Source organism: Mesocricetus auratus, unplaced genomic scaffold (genome assembly GCF_017639785.1).
Source record: "Mesocricetus auratus isolate SY011 unplaced genomic scaffold, BCM_Maur_2.0 Super-Scaffold_100007, whole genome shotgun sequence".
NCBI classification, from domain to species: Eukaryota; Metazoa; Chordata; class Mammalia; order Rodentia; family Cricetidae; genus Mesocricetus; species Mesocricetus auratus.
This window is the reverse complement of record NW_024429191.1, coordinates 1604504-1624654: the sequence shown is the minus strand read 5'-3', so window position 1 is coordinate 1624654 and position 20151 is coordinate 1604504. Positions and strand designations below refer to the sequence as shown.

The 20151-nt window shown below is 50.5% G+C and overlaps 2 protein-coding genes across 10 annotated transcripts in view; one reads left to right on the top strand and one right to left on the bottom strand.

The window, feature by feature from the left end:
- Ciita (class II major histocompatibility complex transactivator) overlaps positions 1-5236 on the top strand; it is a 51363-nt gene extending 46127 nt beyond the window's left edge. For 7 of the 9 annotated variants that reach the window (XM_021235594.2, XM_040748100.1, XM_040748099.1 and 4 more), the window contains 4 exons: positions 1016-1102; positions 1212-1295; positions 2522-2618; positions 3137-5236. In XM_021235594.2, coding sequence (XP_021091253.1) covers positions 1016-1102; positions 1212-1295; positions 2522-2597 — 247 coding nt within the window. In that variant the 3' untranslated portion in view covers positions 2598-2618; positions 3137-5236. The remainder of the gene's footprint in view (positions 1-1015; positions 1103-1211; positions 1296-2521; positions 2619-3136) is intronic. The other 2 variants (XM_021235593.2, XM_021235591.2) reach the window with 1 other exon arrangement.
- Positions 5237-7527: 2291 nt separating this feature from the next.
- Dexi (Dexi homolog) lies at positions 7528-19313 on the bottom strand. The gene is made up of 2 exons (XM_013124024.3): positions 18474-19313; positions 7528-8154 (listed from the first exon to the last, which is right to left on the bottom strand). Exon 1 carries the CDS (start codon positions 18882-18884, stop codon positions 18597-18599), a length of 288 nt encoding a protein of 95 aa, XP_012979478.1. The 5' UTR covers positions 18885-19313; the 3' UTR covers positions 7528-8154; positions 18474-18596.
- Between the last annotated feature and the right edge of the window lie 838 nt (positions 19314-20151).

Here is a 20151-nt window from a genome sequence, read left to right as displayed (position 1 = left end):
TAGGGAGTTGTGCTCCTTGGAGTTTCCAAATGCTTTGGGCTGGGAAACACCTCTCCTCCTCCCCCCTCCTCTCTTTCTCTCTCATCTCTCTCTCTGTTTCTTTCCCCCCTCTTTCTTTCTCCGTCTTTCCTCCCTTCCTTCTTCCCTCCCCTCCTCCCTTTCCCCTCTCTCTCCCTCCTTTCTTTCCCTCCCTCCCCCATGCACACGTATGTGTGTATGTCACTGGGGACAGAGCCCAGAGCTACTTCATGTATACCAGACAAGCACTCTGTCCCGAGCTTTGACCCCAGCTTTTTTTAGCTTTCTATTTCGAGGGGCTGCAGTAAAGAGCACTGACTGCAGAGGACCTGGGCTCAATTTCTAGCTGCCACATGTGGCTCACAACCCTCTGTATGTAACTGTAATCCCAGGGATCCCTTGCCCTCTTCTGGCCTCCTCAGGCTCTGCACACAATAACAACAACAACACACAACAAAAAGCGAAACCAACTTTTCTATTTTGAGACAGGGTCTCATGTATCTCAGGCTGGCCTGAATTTGTAATCCCTCTGCCTCAGTTTCCTAAGTGACTAGAATTACAGGCCTAAGCCATCAAGCAGTGTACAACTTCCTGTTGTAGTCACAGTCATGGAACTACAGATAAGTGACCTCAACTCTCTGGGCCTCATTAGTCCATTTGTAAAATGGGATAGTAAGGCCTGCCTGCTCATGTTGTCAGAGTGCTTGCCTAGCATATATGAGGCCCTGGATTCATTCCATCCCCATCATTGCATAAGCTGGGGGTGATGGCAATCCTAGTGGTCAGGAGGTGGAGGCAGGAGAATAAGGAGTTCAAAGTCATCTTTGACTACATATCAAGTTCCAGGACAGCTTGGGGATACATGGGACCTTGTAGATAGACAGACAGACAGACAGACAGACAGACAGACAGACAGACAGACAAAATAGAGTAGTGGCTCCCACCTGGCCCTGAGCTGGCCCAGCACCCCAAACCCTCTTCCTTCTTCTGTTGCCAGCAGCTTGTACAATAACTGCATCTGTGACGCAGGAGCCAGGAGCCTGGCACAAGTGCTTCCAGACATGGTGTCTCTGCGGGTGATGGAGTGAGTGTGGGGTCCAGTGGTACCTCGGAAGGCAGGGGGTCTCCCACCTACATCATGGGGAGGGTTGGGATGGGAGTATCCAGGCCTCAGGGTCGGCCTCTCTCTCCAGTGTCCAGTTCAACAAGTTCACAGCTGCCGGTGCCCAGCAGCTGGCCTCCAGCCTTCAGAAGTGCCCTCAAGTAGAAACGCTGGCGTAAGTTGCATTGCCCCTGGGGTTGGAGATCTATGTGTGAGTCTATGGGCTGGCAGATGATTTGCTCTGCAGGCCTTAGCATGTTCATCCCTGTAAGGGTGTGATATCTGCAGAGAAGACTTGAGATGGCCATGTTAGTTAAGACATAGAAAGAAGGTTTTATGGGTTAGGGTCTCATGTAGCCCAAGTTGGCCTATAACTCATTATGTGGCCAAGGATGACCCTCTTGCCTCTATCTCCAAAGTACTGAAATTAAAGCATGCTCTGCCTATCCAATCCCATGTGGCAATGGGATCAAATCAGAGCTTGGTGTGTACTAGGCAAGGGGTCCAACCCCAAGTTATGTCCCCAGTCCTAAACTTTTAGGACTCTGTTGCCACATACAACATTCAATATTTATTCAGGGTGAACCATATGAAATCATTCTTAGAACATAAAAATAGCAATTTCATATAATTAGACCCATTTTTTTACTTGGTTTTGAAGCAGAATTACACTTGAACTCACGATCCCCCTGCCTCAGCCTCCTGAGTGCTGGTACTATAGATGCATGTGCTGTGCTGTGCCCAGCTTTAAACTTATTCTTATTAAGCCACTGTGATGTCTGATGTCCAGGCCCCTTTGCTCTTCAGATGACTTTGGTTGCACAGGTGTGTGCATCTTCTCAGATAAGATAGTGGCATCTCTAGACTCCTTTCTCGTTATGACCAGAAACAACAAACAGGAGGAAGGCACATTTGGGTCTCACTGGGTGCTGTCCACTGTGGTGGGAAGTTGGTTGCAGGAGTTTGTGCCTGCAGCTGCTCACATGCTGGCAGGGAGCAGCTAGCTGATGGAAGCGGCCTTCAAAGGTCCACCCACAGTGACCTACTACTGCCAGGTCCCACCTCCTAAAAACTCACAGCCTTCAAACTAGTGTGTGTCCCAGTCTGGGGGAAAGGAATTTAAAACGTGAGCCTGTGGGGGACAGAGCATACTGAAATCACAATAGAATTCACTTTACAGCTAAAGAGAATATGGCAGAGTAGACCTGTTCAAGGTCATACAGTGTGTCAGGATAGGAAGGGAGCCTCCAAGCATCCTGTGATCCCATGCTGGTCTGTATGCTTGCTGCCAGGTGGGGTGTGGTTAAGGCTCTATGCAGAATGGGAGGTGGGGCTGAGGGTAGCTTGCCCTGGGGAGTCCAGACTGCCTTCCCTCTAACCTGGCCCATGTCCCCTCTACAGAATGTGGACACCCACTATCCCCTTTGGGGTTCAGGAACACTTGCAGCAGCTGGATTCCCGGATCAGCCTGAGATGACCCTGCTGTGCCCTGGACAAGGTAACTGTGTTGGGACTATGGAAGGGAGAACAGCAGGGATATCTGGGTCAGTGTCTTTGTGGGGTGGAGCCAAGGACATCAAGCGAGGCTGGTTGGGTGTCTGGTCCATGTGTCATCTGGAGCTATACTGTCTCCAAATTGTTAGGTGTCCTCCAGACTTTGGGGACTTGGGCCAAGGAACCTCCCTGAGGTTAACCTTAGAACTGGGGACAGACAGGCTGGGCCAGTCACCTATAATCCCCATCTTGGTATTGGGAAGTCCTTCTTTTGAAACTTTAAATCTTTCTTGCTGCTGTTTCTCTTGGGTTCATCTTCATAGGAAATTAATACATTTCCTGCCAGCAGCATGAAGACAATTGCCCCCTAGCCCTGTGTTTGTCCACTCTCTCCTGTGACCTGTGCTGCAGTTGTCCTCCAGCCCCTCCTTCAGTCCCCCACATTCTGATATCCCCTCCTCTGCTGCCAGGGCTTTCCCTGCGGAAGCTCACTGACTAGCCTGTGTCTCTTGATACCCACAGCATGTACTCTGGGACACTGACTACGCTGGACCTTGTACTGGGGACTGTGGACTCAGCTCTTCTGTGGGTCATATGCCACGACTCGGCCTTTGGTCACCCTGCCCCTGCAGGCTCAGAGCTGGGCTCTGCCTAGATGAGGAACGGACATAGGTCTTGGTCTTCTACAGGCCCCAAGAGTAGCTCCAAGCTCTTACGGTGCCAGATAGGAAGCCAGCCCCATTCAGTGGCTGTGAGCACTGGCAGACAGACCTGGAGCTGTATTCAATGGGTTCACCCAGGAGGCAGAAGGCCTTCTCTTTGACAATCCAGGCCAGCGTGAGGAACTGAAGGAGCCAAGCACCTGCCTGACCAGGCCAGGGCCAGCCTGGTAAGAAGGTACTTCTTCCCTGGCACTCTCCTGACAGGGCCTGCTGGGTGCTCTGAAGACACTAGGATGGCCCTGGCCTGCAGACTTCTAAATGGGACAGGGACTCTATGGCAGCTCTTTCTACTTGTGGCTGTTTCCACAAACTTTCAGTCAAGACTGAGCCGGGCCTGGCCGAGACCATGGACATAAACCAGGAGCCAGGGAATGGCAGACCACAGGACAGGAAGGCTGCAGCTGGGAGTGGTTCTGCCTCCTTCACACAGTCACTACATTTTAAATGCATCAGCTACTCTCATTGGGGCTCTGGGGTTTGGTTTACCCCACAAGTTCCATCTGGGGCCACCTTCTGTCCTAGTTATCGAATGCAAAAGAAACCATCCAAACCACAGTGACTTAAAACAGCCCATACTTCTATTCTGCCATGATCCTTGCCCTTCAGGCAGACTCAGAAGAGACGGCTCACCTGCCACCAACCCTCTGAGTCAATCGGGGCAGCTAGAATCATCTGAAGGCTTCCTCACTCATGTCTGGCATGAGACATGGAGCTGCTGGCTGGGAGCCCTGGGTCCTTAATGGGACAGCTGGCTGGGGACTTCTCCAAGGGAATCTGGCTTGCCTTCTTCATAGCACTGTGTCTGTATTATAGGGTGACTACCCAGTGAGGGAGAACAGAGAAGGTGAGGAGACACAGGCCATCAGAGACTGTCTGTGCTCTGCTCACCACAGCCCCCTAGGCTGCAGAGCATTGCTCCCACCACACCCTGCAGTGGGGAGCACACCCTGAGCCTATGTGCACACCAGACAGTCCAGCTCTGCCCAGATCCTGCATCTTCTGCAAGGATCTTCATAGCTTCTAAGATTCAATGAAAAGTTATTAATCCTGAGCCTGAGGGCTGAAGCAGTGACCACTGTACAAGGGGAGTGTTCTCCTCTTCTATGGTCCTGCTGCATCCTGCGAACAGCTCTGTAGCCAAGTTTTTTGGCCTTAGCTGCAGTTAGCCAAAAGCACCAGCACCGCTGTTCTTGTTTTCCCTGGGGGACAGTGACAGCTTACTTTCTTGCCTTAGCAGAGGGAGCACCTGTGTGGCTCCAGCATGCCAGCCCTGATGCCAGTAGGACTGGCCCACATCCCAGTAAGTGGGGACTGGGCTAGAGGGCCTAGGGGGGTGGTCTGCATGGCTGCTTGGGGGTGATTCTTGGAGACAGGTCCAGTTGCTGAGGGCATCTGTGCTGAGGCATCAGGCTCAGGGTGGCACATAGACATTCCATGTATGTGGTCACAGGGGACAGCACTGAGGCATGCTCCAAGGCAGGTATCTGCTGTGTACCTGCCTGTACCTCTGCCATTGGTCTGTCTGGAGATGCCAAAAGTATCTCTCCTTACTCTTCTGAGGCCTGTGACTCATTAATGGTCTGATTATGTAAGGTACTCAGCAGGGTGCCGGGGACTCAGTAAATGCTCAACAAACCTTACTGGTTCTGGATCCTGTGTACTGGGCAGCATCTTAAGCCGTCTGGCTCCTAAAAAGGAGATAGCCTAGAACTGTGTGACACTGATTCTTGGCTGAGCTGCCTGGTCTCATGCTCCATCTCATCCTATATGCACGCAAGTGTCTTCTGTGCCTTAGCCTCCCCGTCTGTAAAATGGGCAGAGCCGTAGAATGCTCTTTACTGTATTATGTAAAGATTCAGTGTGGAAACAAAAATATTAATAAAACTGGTCAGAAAAGTGATTCAGTGGGTAAAGCAAGTCCAAGGATCTGAGCTTGATTCCCAGGACCCACATGTAGAAGAGAGAACCAACTCCTGTTTCTGAAAGTTTCTGTACACCATGTATATACTAGAGCTACCGGTTGTTATGGACCTCCATGTTAGTGCCCAGGTCCCCCACAAAAGCAGCAAGTACTCTTAATCACTGAGCCACCTCTCCAGTTCACAAAATAAAAATAAAAATAAAAAATAAAATCTTAAGAGTTGAAAGCAATGCCTGGCACAGGGTTCTGATGCCCTCTTCTGGGCTCTGTGAGCACTGCATACACTTGGTGCACATAAATATACACGGGCAAAACACTCATACATGTAAAATAAGTAAATCTTGAAAAAATGGTCATGTGTGGTGGCACACACCTTTAATCCCAGCACTTGGAAAGCAGAGGCAGGAGGATCTCTGAGTTCAAGGCCGGCCTGGTCTACATTGTGAGGTCCCATCTTAACAAACCCCCAGCACACAGCTTAGTGCAAAGGCCCTCATCCTTCCTTCTACCCGTGTTTCATTTCTGTCTCCACCTGGCATGCTCCTCCCCGACCTGTGTGTGACTTCCTTCAGGACTCTATGGTTCCTCGGACAGACTATCTGTCTCTCATCCTTCCACACCCCACTCTCCAACTCCACCTCAATATTCTCTTTTGCTGCCTGCAAGTCTAGGATGTGAGCCCTGGGGAAGCAAGGGCTTTGTCTGCTTTGATCACCCTTCTGCCCTCTTACACCCATTCAGGTGCCTGTACATGGGAGGTGCTCAGTAAGTGTAGAATGGATGGCTGATCCTCAGCAACAGCTCACTTAGTCATTGTGCACTGAGGACACACCGCTGAACGAGGCTCCTGTGCTGGTAGTCTTGCATCTTAGTAAAGTTAAGACGTGTCCTGGACAGTGGACACATGGGGGTTGCAGGGCAGGATGGAACTGCATCAGTGTAGAAGAGAAGCCCTTGCTAAGTAGCATGCTGCCATCTCAAGAGGTGGATAAGCTGTGGCTCACGTTAGAAACTTGGCATTTACAGGAAGGAGTAGACGTATCAGCTTGGCCGTGGCCTTCTGAAGGATCTCTGTGGGTATGGGCACAGTGTGCTAGAACAGACAGCCAGCCCCACTTGTGATTCAAGAAGCAGTTCTGGGGGAATCAGCAGGATATGCATGCAGTACGCTTTCAATCCTAGGCCCTCTTCAGCCCTCGACTTCCTTCCAGGCCACTCTCCCAGGGAGTATGTCTCTCTTCCTGGTGTATATCACTGTCCTCAGAGCCAAAGAACTGCCCCCCATTGCAAAAGGATTATTCCATCATGGAGAGTCGGGAGCGTCACATGATCCCCCCATGAGTATCCAATCACTCCCATTTGTTGTATGCAAAGCTACCCTAATTGCACATGGCTGTGGGGAGGGGCTAGAGCTATACTCCAGACTACAGAAGACTGGGGAAGAAGGCCCATATTTTTATGGGTTTTGGAGACAGGGTCCAATGTAGCCCAGGATGACCTTGAACTTCTGAACTTCTTGCTTTCACTTTTGAACTTCTCATTCTTTTGTCTCTGCTTCTGGAATGCTGGGAGCATAGGTACATACCACTGTGCCTGCTTTATGTGCTGTTGGGGTCCAGGGCTGTGTGCAAACCAGGTAAGGATTCTATCAAATGAAGTACATTCCTAGCCTCTTCCCCATTCTTTATTTTTCAAGGCAAAGTCTCACCGTATAGCCCTGGCTGGCTTGGAACACACTTTTTAGACCTGGTTAGACTGGAACTCATAGATATGCACCTCCTCTGCTTCCTGAGTGCTAGGATTAAATGAGTGCACCACTACACCCAGTCCCTCCCTTGTGTATGACATGCTCTGTGTCTGGGACCCAGGTCCAAGTTCCCCAGGGCCCCCTATGCCCCCCCAACCATAACTCAGGCTTTTAGAAGGTGGGAGGAGGTGGCCTCTCTAGAGTGAGTTCCCTATCCCTGCTGCATCTCCAGATTGAGCCATCCGACTTTTTTGCACTTTTTTGAGAACTGTCACTCATAGTGCCCCCTTTCCAAAATTCAAAAAAAAAAAAAAACCAACAAAAAATAGCAACTAGGGTCAGGTGTTGGTGGTCCATGCCTTTAATCCCAGCACTCAGGAGGCAGAGGCAGGCAGATCCCTGTGAATTCGAGGCCAGCCTGGTCTACAGAGCAAGTGCCAGGATAGGCTCCAAAGCTACACGGAGAAACCCTGTCTTGAAAAACCAAACCAAAAGAACAGCAACCAGACAAGGACAAGAGGGGTTGCAGTTGCTTACATTTTTTTAATGAAATAAGTCAGCCTCTAAGTATTGCTTTTACAGGTTTATGGAAATCAAGTATCTACATCACTCACACTTTCCACACCACTCACACTTCCAAAAATAAACTTCTAGCCAGAGACAGCCTTCCCCAGCACAGCATCTCAGTTCTGTCAACCTAGAGAGGCTAACCCCTGCCCTGGGTCTTGGTACATCCCTCTTCAGAGTGACTCCCTGAAACTGTGACCAACAGTTTTGGGGCTGAAGCCTACCCAGGCTTAAGGCTCAACTGCATCAAACAACGCTGGAGAGGGTGGCCTAAGCATGAGTCTGTCTGCATCCCACTTCAGCTCTCCAAGGCGTTTCCAGAGGTTAAGTGGGGGAGGCAGGTGCAGTTGGGGGTAAAGTACAGAGAGGTGACCTCTGGCTGCATTCTTGTAAACATCCATCACAAAGGCGGAGAGTCACAAGCCAGATCCAGGACGTCTGAGAACTGGGTGGTAGGTGAGGTCTTTGGAGCTCTTCTCCTTCCTGTAGGGCCTGGCAATTCTCCCATCTTGGCACTGAGTCCCCACCTCTCCTGGTACACTCCTGGGTTGAGGCAGGAACCCAGTTGTTGGCATGAGCAGGCCTAACCAAGAAAACAAATAACAGTCATCAACCCAGGCCACTGCACCACTGGCCTGGGGGTACCGCCCTGGCGCTTGGGTGAGGCAAGGAAGCCTTGCTCTGATCCTTAAGGTCTAGGACTTCCCAGAAACCCCATGCTCAGGCCACACATGCTTTTTTTTTCTTGTCTCTCTTTGCTGAGCAAACATTCTACCAACTGAGTTACATTCCTAGCTCCCTATAGCTTTTATCTCAAGTTCTTATTAATGAATTTGTTTCCCTTCTGAGATCCTGAGGAACCAGGGTAGTTTTCCATGGGAGAGGAGGGCTGTCCAGGTGATCAGGAGGGGGCTGAAGGACGAGTTCAACCATGAGGGAGGGCAAACAGGGGCAGCTGAGCAAGCTCCAGGGAGTGGGCAGTACCTCCCATCTCACCCAGGAGGCACAGTGCTTACAGGAAGAGTCACTCTATGCAGCTTGCCAACTCTGTGTCCCCACTTGGTTCCTCTGCCCTATGACAGGTTCTCTCCTCCAATCCCTTCAATCCCATGTTTAGTCATCACCAGCATCTCTCCAATGTCGAGGTACCCAGGTCCCGTCCTTTTAGCCCCCTCAGATTCTTCCCTCTACAAACACCACTGATCATCAGATGGAATGAACACTGTATGTGAAACACGCAGTGTGTACTGCTGGATAACATTCAGGCTGTGTGGGGCTACCATGGGCATCACATATTTAGCAGTAGCCCTAGCCCCCAACCAGCAAAAGTTGGTAGCACCTCCAGTCACCGTGGCTATTAAAACTGTTGCCTGCCTATTTCCAAGAGCCACTTAACAGGCATAACCATTTCCACCAGGAACTGTGCCTCTCCCCATTTTAAAGGTTGCAAAACAGAGGCTCGGAGAAGCAGGGTGAGATGTTTGCACAAGTAAAACAGGCAGAGCTGGCATATACTGGTAACAAATGGGGACAATTACAATCTGGGTGCCACCACACCTGGTGCTCTTGTCATGTGACTTTCTCCTTCCTTCTACCTACCTTCCCCAGCCCTGGGTGCCTTGGTCCTGCTTCCAGAGAATGCCTGGCCCCAGTTGCAAGAACAGGGTCGCTAATGTCTTCCGCAGCAAACTCACCAGGGACTGCCAGGAAGGTAGTGTACCAACACCTCAACCCCCTCACTGGTACCTGGGAAAACGTGAGGCATGTCCTATGCCCACTCTGGCTCCAGGGGCTTCTGTGCAGGATTGAGCCCCAGACTGCAATGGTAGACTGTTCAGTACCAACCTGTTCCACCTTGCTGGCCTCACTTCCCATTCTCCACTTGGAGTTCCTGATTTCCACCCTCCTTACCAGCCCACGACAGAGAAAGACATCAAGACTCAGAAGGCATAAGACACTGGTTGAAAGATGCTCAGCTTAGAAGTACTGAAATCTGCCCAGGTGTGGTGCCCTGGGCCTGTGATTCCTGCATTAGGAAGCTAAGGCCAAAGAATGGCAGGTTAGAGGTCAGCCTGGGCTACAGAGCAAGGAGAGTGAGTTTGAAGCCAGGCTGGGCCATCTAGTATGAGCCAACACTGGGACAAGACTGTGGGCATGGATGGAGGTCCACACAGGGCTGTGCTCTCAGGAAGGGCACCCATGGGGAGAGTGGGCTTAGCTGTCTCCTCAGTTCTAAATAGGGTAGGGGTGGGAGCCACAGGCTAAAGTTTCTCCCATCCTCTACCAGACTTATCTACTAAAGGCCAACCGAGGACATACTCTGCCATGGCTCAGGAACCTTCCCTAGTTTCCACTGACTGCCCATAGGCAGGCCCTCCACCTCTTGTCCCCTCCCACCTGCCCGCAGAACGTGTGGGAAGCAGGAGCTACAGCTACATCGGACCTTCTAGAAAAACTTTCTGAGACTCTTGTCCCATCACACCAGAGCTCTTCCAGCTCTGCCCTCTAAGGAACCCTGGGGGAGACATGGTGCTGCCGATAGCCTTCACGTTCAGGAGCCTGAAGTGTAGTAATTTACTGAGATTCACCCTGCTGGACGCCTACTGCAGGGCTGCCCCAGTCAGGCAGGAGGAGCCACCTAAGGGCCTTACTCCCTGCCAGTCCTTGTGACCACACGGTCTCAGCAGCTGCTGGCCTAACTGACCCTGCTGTCCCGCACCTTGTTATAGGTTTTAGTGGATACTGTCAACTCCCAGGTCACCTGCTGAGTCTCTTAGCTATAGCCAATGATGACAAGTGCCTGTTCACACAAGTTCCTCTCCTTTCAAAGCATTTTTTTTAACTCTTAAAAGCCAATTTAAGGACTGGAGAGATGGTTCAGTGGCTAAGAGCACTTGCTGCTCTTGTAGAGCACCTGGGTTCTGATCCCAGAACCCAAATGGTGCTTCACAACTGCCTAACTTCAGTTCCAGAGAAGCAGCCTTCTTGGGACTATAGACTTGGCACTTCTTTTACCAACAACCTTCTAGAACCCCACTGTGCATCCCTCTTTCTCCACATACCCAGGTGCTGTGCAGACACCCGGGATCTCTGTGCTGGAGACCATCTGGCTCATAGCCAAGGGTGTGGTACCAATCTGGCCACCTCTCTGGCAGCTGAAAGGACAGAAGAGGAGAGAAGCTTCCTGTCTCTACACAGGTCAGTCCCTGCTGAGAAACAGCTTCTTGGGCCTGAATTCCAACCCCACATTGACTGTGAGTGCTCATCACAATGTACTAGAATCTACAGTATGTCTGCAGCCATTTCTGACTCTCCCCACATCTGCCTGCCCAACAGCTCCAATGGCTTGTCACATATTACCTGGACACTACTTACTTAGACAGGCTGAGCATCTCCTATGTAGAATACCTGGATCAGAGTGTTTTGCATTCTATAATATTGGAGTATAATAATGAGATGCCCTGGGGACTGATGCAAGTCTAAAATGGCTTTCATCTTCCTGCCATGGCATGAGTATGGAGGTCAGAGGACAACTTTCATGAGTCTGGTCTCTCCTTCCACCATGAGTGTCCTGGGGCTCTAACTCAGGTCACTAACTTGACAGCAAGTACCTTTACCTGCTGAGCCATCTCATAAGCCCAATATTTTTTTTCTTAACTCCTTTTTTCTCCCCAAGACAGAGTTTCACTATGTAGACCAGGTTAGACTGTAACTCTGATGCTTCTGTCTCAGCCGCCCCAGTGCTGAAATTTAGAGGTACTGTCACTTCACCTCGCCCAATTCAAGAACATTCTTATTGTTGTTTTGATGTGGGGGGTCTCACTATACAGTTGCAGGCTGATCTCAAATTTGTGATCCTCTTCCTCAGGCTCCTGTGTACTGGGATTATTGGCATGTGCCACCACAACTAGAAGTCTCAGGGGAAAAGTTCATATCATAATTATGGGGGAAAAACCCAGAACTTGTCATAACAAAGGTAATGTGGTAATGCTAAAGAGACAGAAAAGGAAGCCAATCATCTGTCTCTGTGCCTGGAGAAAGAAAGGGAAAAGCAGGAAGGCCAGGGCATCATGAGCCTGGCTCCTCTGGTACCTTCCAAGGAGTCTTCCAGCCCAGCGCCTCACTTTAGAAACTCTGGGCAAGTGGGAATGGCTTGAGGACCAATGTGTCCCCTCATAGCTGGGCATCTAAGGTGAGTCACTGAACTGCCCCAAGCCTCAGTTTCCCTCACATCTAATGAGCCCTTCCCAGACAACATCACAAGGTGACGCTGACGCTCAGGGAAAGCTATGAAGACGTGGGAAGGGCACCCAGTTCTAACCGCCCAGTCAAGCCTTCTACCAGGCAGGAAGCCTGGGACCAGGGATGACAGTTGCAAGGGCACCAGCATCAGTTGACACTCAGTGAGTACCAAGCATCACCACCTCAGGCTGTTTCACAGGAGGTCCACAATGATGCTCTCTGCTGGCTACTGGTGCCAGAAGAGCAGGGAATCCCAGGAAAGGGGGAAGGCTTCTGGGGCCAGGGGACCCCTGAGTCTAACATGCCACATGGTGTTGCACACAACTGTACATCAGTCACCAATCCACTGAATCAGTGAAGCCCCTACGCAGGTACCATCATTCCCTTTGCACAGAGAAGGAAACTGAGCCATGGGGGAGGTGATGTCACTTGTCTAAGACATTGGTAGAACAGGGACTTGAAATCCCAAATGTGACTGCAAAACCTCTAGGAAACAATTGGAGGGGCCACAAGAGCTGGCTGGAACCACTTCACCTCCATAGCAAACATACATTGCTCTGTAGCTCTTGATCAAGCCTTACTACTTCTCAGAGAAAATTCCAGTTTGGTGCCAGGGATCTTTATCTAGTAGTACTAGTTCAGCACATAAAGCCAGTCCTGGCCTTTGCCATTGCTGGCTTTACTGCTTGGCCACAGAAGTTAATGACTTCAGCACTTATTTTCATGTATGCCAGGAGAGGGTGGCTTCCTTCTCAGTGACATAGCATTCTTTTAAAAACAGATCCACACAGTCTGGGGGTGAGCCTCTGCAGGAGAGTGTATGTTTAGGATGTGTGAGACACTGGGTTGGATCTCCAGAAACACCCAAAAATAAGTAAAATTAAGTTTGGAGGGCCTGGGGCTGTAGTTCAGTTGGTAGAGTGCTTTCCCAGTCCACAAAGCCCTGGATTCCATCCCAGCGTTACATAAACTAGGCATTGTGGTGCTTGGTGCACATCTATTAGCAGAGCAGGTGTGGTGACCCATGACTAAAATCCCAGCATCTGGGAGGTGGAAGCAGCAGCTAAGAAGTTCAAGGGCTTCCTTGGCTAAACAGTGAATAGGAAGCCAGCCTGAGTTAGTTACCTGTCTCAGAGAAACAAAAATAAACAAAAAGTCCACATAAAAAGAAGACAAATGAAGCACCAAAACTGGTATTATTAAACTTAAACTATAAAAGGAAAAGCAGTAACTCAACAGTGGAGAGGCCCGGCTAATATCACCAAGGTTAACGGGCCTGGCAGCCGTGGGACGGGTGACGTGTGCTCTCAAAGCACTGTACCGGGACACACTCCTCTGGCCTTCCTGCTAAGGACTACGTAACTTGAATGGGATCCAGAGCAGAAACATCTGACAACCCTAGGCAGAGACTGGTAACTCAGAAAGTGCCAGTGTCACCAAGATACAGACAGACCGAGGAGTGAGTTAGAATAAAGAAAGCAGTGGCCTCAAATCCCACACTTTTATCATTAAAACACTCCTGGGACAGATAATAATATGTGAATAATGCCATGGATCAGAGTGCTCCCAGGGTTGGATCTCTGTCACAGTTTCTGATTCCAGCCAGATATTGTGGTACCTACCTGTAATCCTGATGTTTGGAGGTAAAGCTGGTGGGGGGGGGGAGGGGAAGGTCAAGAGTCATAGGCCAGTCTTGGCTACAGAAGCAGCCCATCTCAAAAACAACATTTTGCTGGTTTTGACAATGGTGCTATAGATACTAAGTATGTCCTTGTTTTAGGAAAACATAGCAAAATATTCAGAAACAAAGGAACATCATGTCAAGGCACTCTCCAGTGGTTTAGGACATGACTGCCCATATGATTGTGTGTGTTCATGTACACGCATGTATATACACAGAGAAGGATGTGAGCTTGCAGTGAGCACATGACCAGAATGCCTCTGGCAGGCTCTGGGAAGGGAGCACAGAAGTTCTTTATACTTTTCCTGAAACTCTGCTGTAAGTGTGGAATTTTTAAATTTTTCTAAAAGTTTTTTTGGATGAATTCAGGAAACAAGGAACAAGCATGTAGATGAGATAGACCCGGAGAGGCTGTGATTTGGTGCTGGAGGGGGGACATGGGGACAGATGTCACAGGAGGCTCTTCTGCTCCCTGGTGGCCACTGTGCTGTGCAGGAGACACTACTGTCTTACTTGTCCTTGTTCTCCAGACTCCTCACTTTCTGGTCTGCAGTTTATTTGCAAGGTTGGGTTAACTCAGCAGTCAGGAGGCAGGAGCAAGAAGATCCCGAGTTTCAGGCCAGTTGGAGCTACATAGTGAGACCGTGTCTCAAAAAAGTCTGTCTCTTCCAATGTGATATTGGTTTCCCAAACACAGCTCTCTGGAAGGATGAAGGCAGCAGTAATATCTGACAGAAGCCCACCTGTTTTTTATTGGGCTAAACAGATCTGAAGGCTGGGAAGAGAATGCAATGTAGGCCTTGCTTCTCTGGCTGGAATCTCCAGTCTGTGTCAACTCAGAGCCAAGGGCACAGGGCCATTGGATTCTCAGCTGGCCTGGAGTCCTTTTCTTTCCAAAGGAATGTCCAGAACTGCTGCAGCACTGGGTGTCTCATGGCAGACCAGGGCATGTGCCTACCTCCCACACCTCTAGATCCTCTTGTCTAGACAATAGCCTTAGCCTCCTTCCTATTGACCCTCACCTTGACCCAGCTCCATAAGCTACCTGTGGGTCTCCTACAACTGGAATCTGAGCATATGGCCCATGGAAGTAGTGGGCATCCTAATTGGGCGGTGGCATGTTCAGCTGGGTATTCTGTTGATAGTACAGGCTACATTCTGGCAAGAAAGGCCAAGAAAGCAGCTCTGGTTCCCAGTTGAGCCACCTGAACTGGCAGTAAGCCAGAGTAAGGAGTCAATCACCCTTATTGTACAGCCATACTCTACCAGGCTACACACACTCTATACAGCCCCATTCCCAGGCCAGAGACAGTGTGTCTTCCACAACATCTCATGTGCCAATGGAGGTCTAGTAGGCACCTGCCACCTGTTAGGACTCTGAAATAATCAACCAGGCTAAGCTGCCTCTCCTACCTAGCAGACGAGCTGTCGGCACCCTTCCATCCCCCCAAGGCTCCCAGGCAAGCACCCAGTCTTCTCCCCCAACAAGCAAGGAACTTCATCCTCTACTCCCCTGGGCTATACTAAACACTCTAGAAACCACTCCCCAGAGCTCCAGGACCAGTGCCCTAGGGACTATGGGCAGGAGAAAGTCTCCTCCAGGGCCAGATAGACAGGGAGACAGATGTGTGCGTGTGCGTGTGCGTGTGTGTGTGTGTGTGTGTGTGTGTTCTTAGCAATGGACATGTTCCCTGAGCTCAGGGAGCTGGTCCTTTTGTTAATCATGACAAGGCAGCTAAAGGCAGTTGGCTCCAGATTGCACTGACCTGTCAGTAACAGAGGCTTATGTTTAAGGGCCAGTTACTATGCAGGTGGTTCAACTCTTTGTCCTCACAAGGCAGATTTTTATTACACCTGTTTTATAAAAGAGGCCACTAACATGTGGAGTTAAATGGCATTCCCAAAACTGTGGCTAGGCCTGTGATTTAAATCTAGGAAATCTGAATTTAGAGTTACTGCTTTTAACCCTGCCTCTACATCGACTCCTCAAATAAGTGCTCAAGGAATATAAAAGCAACTGCTGGGTCGTGGTGGCACACAGTTTTAATCCCAGCACTTGGGAGGCAGACACAGACTGATCTCTGTGAGTTCCAGGCCAGCCTGCTCTACAGATTGAGTTCCAAGATAGTCAGGGCTGTTACAGAGAAACCCTGTCTCAAAAATACCCCCCCAAAAAAGTATTAGAAGTTGAATTACATGGGGTAGACACAAGACATGGAAGACCCAAGGGACAAAAATGGGTGTCCTTTGCTATGTTGACACTGCCTGGCATGTCCTGTGGGCACGCCCTTTGTTAGTGTTTCCTGCCCTGGCTTGTTAGAACACACGTGTCATGGAAGCACGAGAGGGAACAAGCATGCTGGGCCCTGGGACTCTTCTGCTTATAAAAAGGGGCCAGGAGATGAGGCTGGGTTAGCACTCTTTGGGTCTGGCCTTTCTGGATCTGGGACCAAGGTCTTCTAGCTTGGATTGGGGGTCACGTAGTATAGTGTGTAGGTCTCATTAGTCTCTAGCTCTGGGTGGGGGATTTTCTATATCCTGTATTCTCTCTACTCCCAGGGCCAGGTAAGAGCATCCCAAAGAGATGCTTCTTGGTGTTTCTGCTCAAATAGCATTTGCTTGAAAATATGTCAAAGCATTTGGGCTTTAATTTTCAGCTTAGAATATGCCAATGTTTTCATTTGGAAGCAGGAATGTTTCTGTTGATATAGTAAGAAGATAAAATAAGACTTTTTCTACCACGTTATACATCTGAGAGTCTACTTGGCTCAGGCACAGATATGTAGCTTAGGATCACAGGGCACAGCCTAGACTCTGTGGGGAAAGAAAAGGCAATGCGTATTGAATGACTACATGATTAAACACACAGAGGACCTACAACTCAGGTTCTGAATGGATCCCAGAGACTGTCTCTGTTAGGTGTTCCCAGTGTGTGCTTGCTTGGCCATCTTCAACCTCATCTGGTCCAGTTCCCTGTCACCTCTGGGTGGACCTCTTCACCGACTTCCTTACTCCTACCCTTGCCCTTCAGTGCATTCTGCCCACAGCTGCCAGTCAGTCATCTTCAGAGAACACAGATGGACCGTGTCACACCCTGCTTGGGACCTTCACTGGATGCTAACCAATCCTGGCCACGACTTCTCAGGACCACCACTGACTTCTTTACGTTTCAGTGTCTCCAGCCTCTTTTTAGCTGCTGAATGCACCATCCTTCTCCTATCTCGAGATGTGGGCACTAGCAATTCCCTCTGCTCAGACTGCTTTTCTCCAGAGCTCTCTGGCTGGCTCCCTCTTTCGATCTGGGGCTCAGCTCATATTTTCATCCCTTCAGAGGGGCCTTCTCTGACTCTCTAATTAAAGCAGACCATCCCTATTCTCCCTCATGGTCATTCCTCACAGAGCATCTGTCAGAGGCCAGGTGCTGTGCAAACAGCAGTGAACACAACAGCAGAGTCCCTAAACTCCTGGTTCCCGGTGCCCACTCGCGTTCCTCATTGAAGGCTCCTGTGCCAGGTTCCATCTGTCTTTGCTCACCAGTACTCAACAAATAGGCATTTGTTCAACAAAAGGATGGATGTCAGGCTGGCAGGAATGCAGAGCAGCTGGCACATGCCCTGCCTTGCGCCCGGCTCCTGTGAAGATGTCACTAAACTTAACCAAAGAGGTCTTCAAAGATATCTTTCTTTGTCCCCAAGTATCTCCTGCTTAGTGTGCATTATTTCTAGGACAGACTGAGTGTTCTCCAAATCTCACCATTGAAACCCTGATCCCAAAGTGATTCTGTTGGGAGTGATTAGGTCATGAGGATGGATCGAAGTCCCCTGCAGTGACGGTGTTGGGGTGATTAGGTCACAAGGGTGGAGCCCTCTGGTAGGACTAGTGCCTTTTGGAAAACTTTCAGAATGAAATGTTTGCTGTTTAAGCAATGGTATTCTGGAATAGCATCCAAAACTAAGATACCCTCTTATGGCAATGTTGACAACCAGGGGACAGAGGAGAGGAGGGATAGCTGCCTCCTTTGGGTGAGCGACACTAGTGTCTGTTATCTAAAATGGACTCCTGCCCACCAGCTCCATATGCCCCTTCATTGCCACTCAGGCTCTATGCCCGGCCAGCATTACCCAGCTATAGGGGTAGGCTTCCCTACAGCTGGACCCAACAGCTTGCCTATCACAAATGCTCTCTCTCTCACAGCCCAGCTGTCCCCTTTGCTTGGGAGATTTTGGCCAGTCTTATTCCTCCCTGGATTCACCTTACCTCTAGCTACGACAAAGCTTCTTGGCTGAAGCCCACAGGCAGGTCTTCAGTGCAAACCACCCAGTGGTTCCTTCTGTTGACCCTACGGTCCCTGGAGGCCTTGCAAATACTGCAGACAAAGCCAGCTGCAGCTCAGAACTGCCTGCCTGCTCTATAGAGGCCTTCTATGGAACTGACAGCCTCTGCAGATCCCAACTGCAGATCAACTCAGGAGCCCTGAAACCTGACTCCAAATACAGCAGCAGATGCATCTGCCAAAAGGAAGTGCTGCGGCTTTGTTTGCTGAAGGTTCCCATTCTCCCAGCCTTGACCCCTGAGTTTTAACTAGTCCCTCAGGAGGTCACAGAACAAAAGTGACCAGTGCCTCTTATGACAGCAGTCTATCCTTCTAGGACAAGTAAGAATTCCCCAAACCCCAAGGTCACCAATAGGACAGGCTGAGACAGGGGGAGCAGCTGACAGCCCCACCTCAGAAGGCTTTGGGTACAAATCTTCATGCACAAGTCACAGGGGTAAACTGCACGGTTATTTTGAATGTTAATGTAGATCCTGGGTCCCTTTCCTTGGGGGAATCTCTCCAGACTCTACTATTCCTAGCATACGAGTTAGACCCAGAGGAGGTAGCCAGAGAAATCAGAGGCTTGGGAGAAGGATGTGAATCTGCCCTGAGGACACCACCTTCTCTCTCCCCTGCGATACGTCCCCACCTCAAGGGCACTTACGGGCCTCTTCCTGGGGTCTCATCCCGGTCCAGATGGTGCCCGCAACTAGTGGCAGTGGCGTGATATGGTCCAGGCCAAGAGTTGCGGATGGTGGAAGGCAAGTGGGGAGCAGTAGTCAAGACCTTATTCCAAATAGCCATCAAAGACGTCGAGCTCCGAGTCGGCATCGTAAAGGCCAGAGCCGGGATCGGAGAGTACGCCGAGGTCCACCAGCGCCTGGTCCAAGTCCTCGGGCAGAAAGACGAGGCCCACGTTGAGGACGATGTATTCCATGAGGAAGGCGTAGTAGAGGATCAGCACATTGACGAAAAACAGGCCCACGTAGAACATAGAGGGCAGCAGCGGTGGCTGCACGTAGGAGACCAAGGGGCCCAGAGCGTCCAGGTGGGCTGCGACCCGGGCGCCGGGCATGCAGGGGCCGGCGGTGGGGGCAGCGGCCGGCGATCCCAGCGACCTCAGCCGCTGCAGCGCCCGGGCGGCCGGCGAGGGGGCAGCTCGGCCATCCAGGGGGCGCCCCGGGGCTCGGTAGCGGCAGCGCTGGGCCCCGGGCGGCCTCGGAAGACGCTCCTTGACCCCCGAGATGCTCGGGGCCGGATTAAGGCGCCCCGGGATCGGGATGAGGGCCACGGGCCGCTCGTCCCTCAGGTCCCCCGCTAGAAGTGGTCAGGGACTCTCTCGGTGCGCCGCGCTCGCGCACTCCCGCGACAGCTCAGAGTCGAGGCCGGGTCCCCGCTCTCTTCTCCCCCCAGCCGCCTCTCAAGCCAGGTCCGTGCCCCCGCAGGCTCACGGCCCATCGCTTCGGCCTCAGCGTAGCTATGCAGCTTCCCAGCACCGCCTAGCCAGAGGCTCTGCGTTCATTGGCCAGTCGCATGCCCACCACATTTCATTGGCTAACTCAATGCTCCACGCTCATTGGCTCAAGCTGTCAGGAGGCGGGTATTCCTTTGCTTCGCCCCATGGGAGGTGCACACTGCTTTTCTGAAGTTGGAGCTCCCTAGACTCTCTGCACCTAGCGTTTTCATATTGTGCAGAGCCCAGTTCCCTCATTTTAAATGAAGCCAGGGGAAGAGAAGGAATATTGGCAATTCCACTGAAAATCTTAGATATTTTCAAGGCGCTTTTATTTTATTCTTTTCATGGTAGGGTAAGAAAAATCAGCGAGTGCCTCTGACAGCTGACGGGAAATCTGCATTAAAGGGTTTCATGACTCCGAATGGCGAGTACCACAGGCCGGTCAAAGCTTCTGCTAGTGAAGTTGCTTATTATTTCTTTTTTACTTTGTAATCCATGTTTTTAAAATGCTAGATTAAAAACTAATGCTGTGTAATTGAAAACGCCTGCTCAGATTCCTTTGCTCACAGACAACCCCTGTCCTTCCTTAGCGGGATGAGTTTGCCAAAGGTGCCTAACATCGGAATTTAAACAGCAGGGGATCAAAATCAGGGTCTTGTGTGTGCAAGATGTAGGTAGGCAACAGCTACATCTTCAGTTCTTGAAAACAACAACAACAAAAACCAGGCTCACTGCCTCTGCCTCCTCTGCTGGATTAAAGCTTCTGTCACCATACCCAGCCTAATGCCAGCTCTTAATATGTCTTTAATCTAAGGTCACACTTTGCTTCACAGGAGCTGGACAAGGCAATGTACTGTGTACCTCTTTCATAGACGAGGAAACTGAG